This window comes from Natator depressus, chromosome 7, assembly GCF_965152275.1.
Source record: "Natator depressus isolate rNatDep1 chromosome 7, rNatDep2.hap1, whole genome shotgun sequence".
NCBI lineage: Eukaryota > Metazoa > Chordata > Testudines > Cheloniidae > Natator > Natator depressus.
Window position 1 is genome coordinate 83,892,262 of NC_134240.1, and position 13,204 is coordinate 83,905,465.

At 43.6% G+C, this 13,204-nt stretch overlaps 1 protein-coding gene across 3 annotated transcripts in view; it reads left to right on the plus strand.

Moving 5' to 3' along the window:
- The window catches only part of LRRC20 (leucine rich repeat containing 20), a 116,656-nt gene that overhangs the window by 35,741 nt on the left and 67,711 nt on the right, over window positions 1–13,204 (plus strand). For all 3 annotated transcript variants that reach the window (XM_074958945.1, XM_074958946.1, XM_074958944.1), the window contains exon 3: window positions 3,421–3,570. In XM_074958945.1, the coding sequence (XP_074815046.1) occupies window positions 3,421–3,570 (150 nt within the window). The remainder of the gene's footprint in view (window positions 1–3,420; window positions 3,571–13,204) is intronic.

Below are 13,204 nucleotides of genomic sequence, written 5' to 3' on the forward strand. Positions count from 1 at the left end.
TTTCTCCAGGGGGCAGTGGGGCTCAGGCTTCCAGCTTCAGCCTTGGGGTGGTAGGTGGCAGGCTCCAGCCATGGGCTCTGACCACGGTGCTTTGGGCTCTGGATTTTGGCTGCGCAGCGGCTGGCTCCGTCTCCCGGCTGCAGGGCTCAGGGCTCGCCACACCACTCCTGGTCCCTGCTGTCCGCCCCCCCCCCCACCCCCAGGCCCTCACCCATCCATCCCATCACCCCTGGCCCCTGCTGCCTCCCTACCCACCTCCCCATACAAGGCTTAATTTGTCCCCCAGCTTGGCAGGGCTGAGTAAGTCTGCTTCTGTGAAAAGTGATGTTTGTATGTTTGTTAGTATCACCTTTCACTGCCTCCCAGCTAGCTAACAAGTCTGCTGCTGTGAAAAATGATACTAACATACAAATATCACTTTTCACAGAAGCAGACTTACTAGCTAGCAAGTCTAAAAATAAAAGACCAAAAAAGCAGAAGAAGTAACAACAAAAAAGCCAAGAACATGCAAAGTATCTTATTTGTGTTTCTATTCTGTTTAGGTCCAGTAAAGAATAGAGACCATTGTACATTATTTTTATTACTGAGTCTGCAAAAGAACCCCTACATAAATAAATTGCTATGATTTGGACATGTATATATGTATATTTATTTGTTTTTCTAAAGTTAATTAAGTATTTTAGGAAAAACTGACATAGTGGCCACCAGCAAAAGTTGGTGGCCACACTCTGAGGCCACCAAAAATTTTGTTGTGAAAAGCCTCGCTCTAGCTCATGTATCATCAGTGATGAAGACTCTGCAGGTGAAAGCCTGTGCTCAGTTGCACCTGTGCCAGCCTCTTACATCTTTACTTATCCCAGTAAGGCAACTGGAATGCAATTGAGTTCGACAGGTAGCTCTGCAGTTGGAATCTGGTTCTCAATTGTGTCCATGAAGCATGAGCTCACGGTTTCCTATCTGTGATGGCTCTGCAGGAAAAGCCATACGGTGTTGTCACTAAAGTCAGCAAAGGTGATTCTGAATCTGTATGGGGAATGGACCTGTTGCATTAAATAGGGGCTACTTATACATAGTTCCTGTTTCAGAATAGAAATGCCCTTTGAATCTGGCTTATGTAAAGCCTTCTGGCACAATTAAAGGCCCATCATTTTGAACATAAGAATGGCCCTCCTGGGTCAGACCAAAGGTCCATCTAGCCCAGTATCCTGTCTTCTGACAGTGGCCAATGCCAGGTACCTCAGAGGGAATGAACAGAACAGGTAATCATCAAGTTATTCATCCCCTGTCGTTCATTCCCAGCTTCTGGCAAACAGAGGCTAAGGACACCATGAGGAGGAGGAGAGCTTCTAGAACAAAGGATTTCCCATCTTCTGACACTTACACATTTTCCTTAGCATTGGTAAGGTGGGAGGGATAGAGACAAAGACAAAAAGATGGATAAGTGTTTATCTGCATATTTAAAAATCAACATGAATTTGAAGTGTGGGATTATGATTGTAGAGACAACATGGAGTATGTGATGAATGGGGACTTAGTCAGGTCATTAATCACTGTGTGTTTACACTGTAAACTGAGGCAGATTGTTTTTCACTTGGGATTAACCTCAAAGTGATTATAAGAATTCAAGTTTATCAAAACCAGCGGTGCTTCTTGCATACTATGCTTTGTTCTCCTAAACATGCCTGTGTACAATAGTAGATAGAGTACTGTATATGTCTGTAATGCAAATTTAGAGTGGAGATAGATGTGAGTAGGGGCTTGAGGGAGCTAAGGAGAGAAATTCAATGAACAGCAACATACTGGAGAGGCGGATTTTGATTGCTTGCCTTCTGAAGTGGGCAGTTTGTTAGCATCACAGAACAATTCCCCCTACTCTCCTAAAAAGAAACCAACTCTCTGTTCCACTAAGGCCCTCTAATCACTTCTCAGGAGGCAAAATCACATGAAGTGCTTTTTGCTCAAGGAAGTTCTGAGATACTTGATATATTTTTATAGGTGTTCTAGGGCTCTCACCACAATACATTAGGGAGGTGTAATCAATCTTTCCCCTCATTTCCCCCAGAGAGATAGAAGAGCAACAGATGCTATACTTGACATTCACCAAAAGGCCAAGGAGAAATTATTGATCCTTGCTAAGAGTAGCAGGAGGGGCATGTTCCACTGTCGGTGAGGCACAATCCAAAACAACAAACTGACTGATAGCAAAGACCAGTGGCTAGCCAGATCAGTTTTAACAGCAGAAATATAAATCATCGCTTCTAGTTTACATTTCTGCCAGTTTAAATGGATGGTACCAATGGGAGGCTACAGCTGTACTGTGGAGCAGCAAAACTGCCTCCTCCTGCAGGCAGCCAGTACAAGCCCAAAAGTGTGTGGTGTTGGTCAGGGAGGAGTATGGGCAGGATGGCTGAGGAATCTCTAATTCATTACATACCCATTGCAGCCTCTACTAGCAGGGTTCCTATAGACATCCTGGGTAAAAAATAACCTTCCTTGCCCAGGGGTGAATGCCCTCTCCTCCTGTGGTGCAGGCATCCTTGTTGGCACCTCCCTGTGCCAGTGAATCTTGCCCCTACATGTAAGGGGACTGGGCTCCTATCTCTCAGCAGCAGCTACTCCCCTTGCTCCTATCTGCCTGACCACATGTAAGTTGTTAAATGGCGCATTATAGGCTGCAGAGCTTTCAGGCCAGCCACAAATACTTTGTACCAGAAGCTTATTATACAGCTTGTGCGTGTGCTGCATGTATCTCCCAGGTACCTGTTCCATCTCACCACTCTGGCCTACGTCATGGCTCCCCTGAAGTCCCTTTGTGCTGGTGCCATAGAGCCACAAAGCAGCTGCATATTCCCCCGGTGCAATACCTTGGTTCAGGAAGCCATCTATCTACAGGAGCCAGAGGGCTAGCTCTGTGCCAACCCTTGGAGGAGGCTCTATTCAGGAACTGAGGGGCATTTCATGGGTAGGAGGGGGAATGGTTGGGGGTTCTTGCATCCCAGCAATTTTAATCACTGTAATATCCCATGGGAGTCATTGCCGCAGGAGCACAAGCTAGGGTTTTGGGTGAGGAAAAAGCCCTCAGACGAAATGTCACTCTCCTTGCTGTGAAAAAGTCGATGGGGTGGAGAAATTGCATCCACAAAGCAAAAACTAATATATTCTCATATCTCTAGGTAAACTTTAGGGTGTAATAATCCTCTTGCACAGTCTTGAGCTCCTCTCAGTAAGGAATGTCCCCTGTTAAATGCAAACTGATACTGCACCAGTAACGTTAGGAGTGTGACAATTTGTCTCTTCTTATGCTGTTCTCTAATTCTTATGGATAGAATAAAATGTATGAACATGGTAGTAACTTGAAGCACTCTGTGCACACTATCCTGCTCTGCATGTTTGTGTCCTTTTTTCTTTGTTTCACTACAGATTTGGCTGACTGCAAGTTGATGATGTTCCCTATTGGCATTTACAAAGTCATGAGGAATGTCGCCGAAGGGATACATCTCATAACTCTGGCCAATAATGAACTCAAGTCTGTGACCAGCAAATTCATCACCACCTTCAGCCAGATGAGAGGTAGGAGTGAGTCTCCTGAAGTAACCACAAAAAAAGGAGAGATAGGGATAGACCTGTTTCTTGCTAGATGCCTGTAACACAATGTTTTTGACACATGGGTCTGCAGCTGTCTTTGTGAATCGTGCACTGAATAATGGTGATATAGATTCTGTTACAGCTTGTGCTAAATGGAACACAATATTTCTCATTATTTTCATTCTCATACTGTATTACAATCTCCATATAGTATGTTGGGATCTGTTCTTTCACAAAATAAACTTGGCTTCCAGTAATCCCTAATGTGAGACATGGTATTAAGGGCTGACTCCCTTAAATGAGTATTACAGTCGTATAACTCATGGACATAAATGGTATAACTCCTGATCTGCACTTCTGTAAGGGAGATAAGAATCTGGTGTTCTATCTTGACAATGTGCCTGTGCATAAGATTACAGATGCTATATATCAACAGTGAGGTGAATTGGCAGTGCTCTGTGGTGTCACAGGACTTGAATAATAGGGGATATTGCAGGTCAAGACTGAGGTCCATTGGCAGAGCTGTGTGGAAAGGTTATATGTTGCCAACCTGCACTTACCAGGCTTTTGTCAGTCCACTCAAATTCAATTTTTGAGGTGACAAGTTACTTATATCTACTTAAAATCTAGGATGAGAAATTCACACAATGAACAACCAGTGCCGGAGCTAGAAATATTTTTCTTAACACAATTATCATACAATACATAACTATTTCAGCAACAAGACACTCTGTTCAAAAACTGCTTCCTTCTCTTGAAAGAATGGACATTTTGTCATCACTTTCTACCATTTATTTTTGGCAACTGAAGAAAAGCTTGGAGGCTTTGCCACTTTGTGTGAAATGAGAGCACAATCTCTCTTTTTTTGAGATATGTAGGTGAAAACCCTTATCCAAAGCCTATATAATTCAATGGGAGAGTGCACTTTCAATTGGGTCCTAACAGGAGTCGTCTCCTAGTTGCAAAGGATGAAAGTCCCCTCTCTCCTCTCCCCTCTCCCCCCCCCCCCCCCCCCCCTGGTGCATGGCTGAGCCACTTATCAGAAAAGTACCTATTGTACTTGGGGGCAGCAGTTGCTTCCTTGCCACATGCCAAACTCATCATTTACTAATTTGATGTCTCAGTCACACCATAGTCTCTCATCTCTTTATATACCCAGTTATCTTTTTGTATCCAGCCTTTTGGGTTCATCTGCACTATGTCTTTTAAGCTTGTAACCAGGTCATATAGCATGATTAATTTTAAATATGGTTTATGTCTATATACAGCGTTGTTACTTGCTGTGGAAGCTTAGTAGCATGGAAGCTAACCTTACCTTGTTACACCCCTGGATAACTAGCCATGAGTATGTACAGAAGCTGGGACTGGATGACAGGATGGATCACTCAATAATTGCTGTTTTGTTCATTTCCTCTGAGCCTCTGGCGCTGTCAGAAGACAGGTTCTGGACTATGTGGACCATTTAGTCTGAGCCAGTAAGGCCATCTTTATGTTTTTATGTACAGGGAGGGTGATTAGGGTTCCTACATCTTTTTCTTCACATTCCTGTGCCCATATAACTCTGGAAGGAAGTCTTGTCTTATAATCTGAGAATGTATCATTTTTCACAGATACATATTTTGATTTATTAATTACATAACTGTGGTGAGGTGACTATGAATGAAATGTCACTGCCAGTGCATCACTTCTCCCTTCCACCTACCATGATTTCAAGGTTTACTTTAAACCCTGGAAGTGCAGCTCTCTTTATCCTTCCTGACCCTCTATCTATATTACGGAAAGGGGCACTTATTCCCTCTTCCATGTTCCTTCTGAACATTTCCCCTGAGTATCTGATTATGCTTCCTTCCCAAACCAATAGTACACCCTAACTGAAAAGGCCAAGGCTCTATGCCAATAGTAAATGGTGGTATCCTAGCAGTGACTGGATAGCTGGGGTAATAATGGTTTGTAGTTGCTGGAATGTAGTCTTTTACTGACTGCAAGAAGCTTTTTTGCCAGTAATGTCTTGTGAACGTAGGCAGGTACAACTTAAAGGAGTGGGCGGGGAAGTGGGGATGGGAAGCTACTTTACTGTTGACGGAGATGGCCTAATGTTGATCATCAAAACTTATCACACATCATTTTTGCGCTCCTGGAAAAATGGTGTTTGCTAGCTTATTTTGTTATAACCATTACGGCTGATTTTTTTTTAAAGTATTACTTTTATTTTGTAATGCAAGTAGCCAAAATAACCCAATACAAAGAGTGAGTGAGTCATGTCTAGACTCCTTATAAACCAGTGTGTGAAATAATATTTAGACTAGATTAAACCATTTAAAGAATTAGTGTTGACATGTCAGCTGTCTCTCTTTATTCAGAGCTGAGGAAGGTTAGTATTTAATTCTCCGTCTCCTCCATGTTGGACATGGAGGCCACAAAACAGTGGGGTATTCGGGGTCTCCATGGCAATGGGAGAAATAACAGATCTTTGTTCTAAACCTGGATTTAGGATTGCCATCCAGGAAGCACTCCCAGAATTATCTGCCTCCAGTGGCATACATGGCAGACTCCAGTCCAGGGCTTCCTTTGAAGCTGAAATTTCACAGGATCTTTGAACGATTTTTAATTAAATGTCTGTTTCTTCATGGGCTTTGGGGTTTTCCTCCTCAAAGCTGCTAAACTTAAAACAAAAAATTCTTCTGGCTCAGTGAGGAGGGTGAATGTCGCACTCTCTGAGAAGTGACAGACAGCAAGCCCCAGGAATTCTGTTTCCAGGTAGTGAGGGGCTAAGGTCCACCCCTTGGGATGGGTGAGCAGACTGCATGGAAACTCCCTTCACTGAGCCTGAGCCAGAATCAGTGGCATGAAAGTAGGGTAAAGTGATTTTTTTTCCTTTTCCTTAAAGCCCCCTGCCTCTCCCCTAAGCATGGGATGCCATTCGCATAGCTGGCAGAGTAAGCAGAAAAGTTTCACTGGAGCCTTCTGAATCTCAGGGGAAGCGGGAAAGCAAGGTCCCCTCCCATAGTAACCAGGAAAAAGAAATTCCTTGTCCCATCTAGCACATATATATGAGCTATGCTGAGGTGGTTGAGAAGGCCACAAAACATCCCCCTTTCCCACAAACTGTTTCAGGTGCAAAGCCTCAACTGCCATGAAAGGTATGCGCTCCTGTGACCTTTTTGATACCAGTGTCTCATTTGTCCTTAGTGGTTCTGGCTCACTCCTCGTTCTGCGCAGTTGGCTCCACTCAGTCCACACCCAGCAGCAAGCAGCGTTGGTGAAGTGATTCAGATCCCCTTGTCTGGGAGGTGGGCCTACTTCCTCTCTCCTTCCAAGGGTCCCATAGGGGTCCATTAAGTAGCTACTATTATTTTCAGGGAGATAATGCAGGTTACAAGTCTGCAGACTGTCCTTTCAATCTACCTGGAAATACACTGTTCTCCTCACAGGACTTCTCTCAATTGGCACTCTCAGGGGTTTGGCCCAGGGACTGGTGAATGATATTGGTTACAGTCTGCACTTAAAAGGGCAGCAGAAAGTCTTAAAACCTCTTATGAAAGTCTCCCTTCTAGATCCTCTAAAGAGAAGGAGAAATAACTAAAGCTGGGGCTTTGAGCAGGATACCTCAACTCCTCAGCCAAACTTCCAGCATTAAGCATGAATAAGGGTTTAATTTCATGGGTGCTTACGGTTTTTAGATCAGCTAGACTTTGAGTTCATCACAAGCCTGGTTGGAAACCTGTTGATTTAACCTCTCTACATCCAACTTCAGTTGGAAAACTAAAAAAGTGTAAGGAAAAGACATTCAAAAGCAGAGGTTATGGTCCCCTTATCTCAAAAAAGGTCTCAAAGGCCTCCTTTATGCCTTTCCCCCCCTCAGCCACTAAGCTTAAACATGGTTGTGAGGGAACAGGCCACAATGATTGTCACCTTTTCATTAAACTTCAGGTTTTGGTTCTTAGATCTAAATTAGATACAGTTAGAATCTCGGACAGTGAAATCTGGTCTCCCCTGTGAAATCTGGTCTTTTGTGTACTTTTACCCTATACTATACTTTTTTATACTATAGGGTAAAAGTATATACAAGTATGCAGCGTTTCTCAAACTGGAGGTCCCGACCCAAAACAAGGGCCTCAAGTCTATTGTAGAGGGGTCACAGTATTGCCACCCTTACGTCTATGCTGCCTTCAGAGCTGGGCAGCGAGAGAGCAGCAGCTGCTGGCCGGAAACCCAGCTTTGAAGGCTATGCCGCTCCTGGTGGCAGCGCTGCCTTCAGAGCTCAGCACCCTTCCAGCAACTGCTGCACTCCAGCTACCCAGTTCTGAAGGCAGCACAGAAGTAAGGGTGGAATACCCTGAACCCCCCACAATAGCTTTCAACCCCCTGTTGGGTCGTGACCTCCAGTTTGAGAACGCTAACTTAAGGGCTTTATATGTTTATATTTTGCCATTTTTCAGTATATATTCATGCTCTGTTACAACTCCGTGAAATTTAAGATTTAAATATCTGAAATCATGACATTCAAGATTTTTAAAATATGACCATGAAATTTACGAAAATGGATCATGAATTTGGTAGGGCCCTAGAGATGAACTACATCCCACTGTGAAGCCTATCTGACATGGAGGGAACTGAGAGAGGGGAAATTCTGACTTATCGGTGAGTTTTCATTCTTGGACCCTTCACTGTCTAGGAAGGAATACTGCAGAAAATGATCTGGGGATTATAGTGGATCACAAAGTAAATATGAGTGAACAGTTTAACATGTTGCAAAAAAAGTGAACATAATTATGCGATGTATTAGCAGGAGTGTTGTGAGCAAGACACAAGAAGTAATTCTTCCAGTCTACTCAGCATTGATAAGGCCTCAGCTAGAGTACTGTGTCCAGTTCTGGAGAAGAGAAAACTGAGAGCAGACATCATAACAGTCTTCAAGTACATAAAAGGTTGTTATGAAGAAGAGGGTGATAAATTGTTGTCAGTGGATAAGGAAAGGACAATGGGCTTAATTTGCAGCAATTTAGGTTAGACATTAGAAAAAAACTTCCTAACTGTATAAGGATAGTTAAGCATTGGAACAGATTATGTAGGGACATTGTGGAATTTCTGTGTCTGGAGGTTTTTAAGAGCAGTTAGACAAACACCTGTCAGGTATGGTCTAGATAATATTTAGTCCTGCTTCAGTGCAGGGGACTAGACTAGATGACCTATCCAGTCCCTTCCAGTCCTACGTTTCTGTGATTCAGTGTCAGTCTGATCCTCCCTTGGAGGACTGCATTATGTGAAGGGCTTTTTTCTGGATATTTCTCACTTAAATAGTTTGAAGGGGAAGAAAGTGTTCTTCTAGGAAACATTTACACTTTATGTCAAGTCCCTGCGGCAGATAATTTAGTTGAATGGCACTTCTAAACTTTTGTGTCACTAGTATTTTTTTTTCTTTTCAAGTTTTGGAAGCTATTGTTATGGAAAGCTCTTCCTGAGGGGCAATCCTAAACCCAGGCTCAGAAAAAAGATTTACTCTGCCTCTAGTTGCCATGGAGACAAGGAACACCACACAGTGAACTGTCTGACATGGTGCTAGAATGAAATTTCATAGGTAAAACAGAATTTTCCCTTGTGCAGGCGTTCAGGGGAGTGGGAAAGCACCTCTTTCCAACCAGTTTGCACACAAGGTCAAGAGTACAACAAGATTCTGTCAAAGGGAGAGCTGGAGTTGTTTGTGTGCTGGCTCATTTGCTTGTTTAAGTGGCACAGGTGGTCTTTTGGCGCTAGTATGGATTGTTAATGGGCTGAAGGCTTGTGCTAGAGATAGACCGTGATGAATAACCCTCTTCCAAACATGCTTGAACCATGAGAAAGTTCAGATCCAGGTACAAACATCTCTGTGCAATCTCTACATCATGGATTTTCCTGGTTGCCTCCTTCGTCAGTGCAGCCCCAGACAAACAAACAGGTCACAAGACAATGCTGGCACCTCATCTGTCTGCCCTTTCACTATGTAAATTCTTCACGTTATCACAGATCTAGAAGAATGAATCCAGGTTCCCTGTGCTACCGTTAAACTTCTGAGTTCGGCCCCATGCTGCTGAAGAAATGTAGTTCAGGAAGCAGTTGCTTGCATCTTTAGTTTAAATTATTTCTTTAATATTTAAGCTTATGAAATAGCTTTTCCTTCTCCTCCCTCCTCCCCCACCATCTTACAGGACACTGTTTGCCTGAAGACGCTTGGCAGAAGCAAAGAACAAATCCTTCGAAACAACAAACAGTTATCTCTGTGTGGCATACTTGGTTTTATCTTGTGGGGGATTTTTGTTTTTTGAAGGACAGGACAGAGCTGGGAAAAACAGAAACAACGGTGATATTATTCTTGATCTAGTGCCATAATGGATCTCCTAGGTATATTCGGAGACATGAGACTGAAGGCTGAGTGTGCCCAGCAACCCAAAAGGGCAGATATGATGTAATTACATATCCTGGACAGTACTATGATACTGATTAAATGGCTGCCTTGAATGCTTTGGCTGAATTCTGACCTGAGTGGATTTAGTCTCATAATTATACAGCTCAGACTTCTAGGACCAAGTGTACTGGTGTGAATCTAGATTTAACTCTGGTAGTTTACACTTGTTTAATTGAGAGATTACAGACGGACATCATACCAAAAGGATTGAAGGTAAAAAATCCATTACAATCTACGTACCACACAGACTATGCTGACAGACTGTGCCACACGCTCTCAAAGAAACTGTGGAACCACCTGATCAACATCCTCTACAGCAAACAGGGAAAGATTAAGAATGAGCTCTCAAAACTGGATACTCTCATAAAAAAACAACCTTCCACACAAACTTCCTTGTGGCTGGACTTTACAAAACCTAGACAAGCCATTTACAACACACACTTTGCTTCTCTACAAAGGAAAAAGGACACTAAACTATCTAAACTACTACATACCACAAGGGGCTGCAACAGTGCTTCCCTTAACCCACCAGCAATATTGTTAATGTATCCAGCTATAGTCTTAGCCCAGCAGAAGAATCTGTCCTCAGGGCCTCTCCTTCTGTCCCTCCACCCCCATGAACATGATACGGTTCTGTGGTGACCTAGAATCCTACTTTCGACATCTCCGACTCAAGGAATATTTCCAACACACCTCTGAACAGCATACTAACCCACAGAGACCTTTCTACCTACACTACAAAAAGAAGGATTCTACATGGACAACTGCTGAAGGTCGAAACAACAGACTGGACTTCTGCATAGAGTGCTTCTGCCGACGGGCATGGGCTGAAATTGTGGAAAAGCAACATCACTTGCCCCATAACCTCAGCCGTGCAGAACACAATGCCATCCACAGCCTCAGGAACAACTCTGACATCATAATCAAAAAGGTTGACAAAGGAGGTGCTGTCATCATCATGAATAGGTCGTAATATGAACAAGAGGCTGCTAGGCAGCTCTCTAACACCTCATTCTACAGGCCATTACCCTCGATCCCACTGAGAGTTACCAAAAGAAACTACACCATCTGCTGAAGAAACTCCCTGAAAAAGCACAAGATCAAATCCGCACAGACACACCCCTGGAACCCCGACCTGGGATATTCTATCTACTACCCAAGATCCATAAACCTGGAAATCCTGGGCGCCCCATCATCTCAGGCATTGGCAAACTGACAGCAGGATTGTCTGGCTATGTAGACTCCCTCCTCAGGCCCTACGCTACCAGCACTCCCAGCTACCTTCGAGACACCACTGACTTCCTGAGGAAACTACAATCCATCGGTGATCTTCCTGATAACACCATCCTGGCCACTATGGATGTAGAAGCCCTCTACCCCAACTTTCCACTCAAAGATGGACTACAAGCTGTCAGGAACAGTATGCCTGATAATGTCATGGCAAACCTGGTGGCTGAACTTTGTGACTTTGTCCTCACCCACAACTATTTCACATTTGGGGACAATGTATACCTTCAAGTCAGCGGAACTGCTATGGGTACCCTCATGGCCCCACAGTATGCCAACATTTTTATGGCTGACTTAGAACAACGCTTCCTCAGCTCTCGTCCCCTAACGCCCCTACTCTACTTGCGCTACGTTGATGACATCATCATCATCTGGACCCATGGAAAAGAAACCCTTGAGGAATTCCACCTTGATTTCAACAATTTCCATCCCATCATCCACCTCAGCCTGAACCAGTCCACACAAGAGATCCACTTCCTGGACACTACAGTGCTAATAAGCGATGGTCACATAAATACCACCCTATACCAGAAACCTGCTGACTGCTATACTTACCTACATGCCTCCAGCTTTCATCCAGACCACACCACACAATCCATTGTCTACAGCCAAGCTCTACGATACAACCGCATTTGCTCAGACAGAGACAAACACCTACAAGATCTCTATCAAGCATTCTTACAACTACAATACCCACCTGCTGAAGTGAAGAAACAGATTGACAGAGCCAGAAGAGTACCCAGAAGTTACCTACTACAGGACAGGCCCAACAAAGAAAATAACAGAACACCACTAGCCGTCACCTTCAGCCCCCAACTAAAACCTCTTCAGCGCATCATCAAGGATCTGCAACCTATCCTGAAAGATGATCCCTCACTCTCACAGATCTTGGGAGACAGGCCAGTCCTTGCTTACAGACAGCCCCCCAACCTGAAGCAACTATTCACCAGCAACCACACCACAGAACCACTAACCCAGGAACCTATCCTTGCAATAAAGCCCATTGCCAACTGTGTCGATATATCTATTCAGGGGACACCATCATAGGACCTAATCACATCAGCCACACTATCAGAGGCTCACTCACCTGCACATCTATCAATGTGATATATGCCAGCAATGCCTCTCTGCCATGTACATTGGCCAAACTGTACAGTCTCTATGCAAAAGAATAAATGGACACAAATCAGACGTCAAGAATTATAACATTCAAAAACCAGTCGGAGAACACTTCAACCTCCTTGGACACTCAATTACAGACCTAAAAGTCACAATTATTCAACAAAAAACTTCAAAAACAGACTCCAGCGAGAAACTGCAGAACTGGAATTAATTTACAAACTGGACACCATTAAATTAGGCTTGAATAAAGACTGGGAGTGGATGAGTCATTACACAAACTAAAAACTATTTCCCCATGCTAATTTTCCCCCTACTGTTACTCACACCTTCTTGTCAATGGTTTGAAATGGGCCATCCTGATTATCACTACAAAAGGGTTTTTTTCTCCTGCTGATAATAGCCCACATTAATTGATTAGTCTCTTTAGAGTTGGTATGGCAACCCCCATTTTTTCATGTTCTCTGTATGTGTATATATATCTTCCTACTGTATTTTCTACTACATGCATCTGATGGAGTGGGCTTTAGCCCATGAAAGCTTATGCTCAAATAAATTTGTTAGTTTCTAAGGTGCCACAAGTACTCCTCGTTCTTTTTGCTGATACAGACTAACACGGCTACCACTCTGATACTTTGCCCCTAGTTATCAGCTGATTAGATGGCCTCCTCAGCCACAAGCCGCTTAGTTAAGGCAGATAAACCACAAATCCTCTTGCCTATGAAGGAGTCTGTTTCCTTTGATTCTTGAATAGAAATTGGCTTCTTGAAG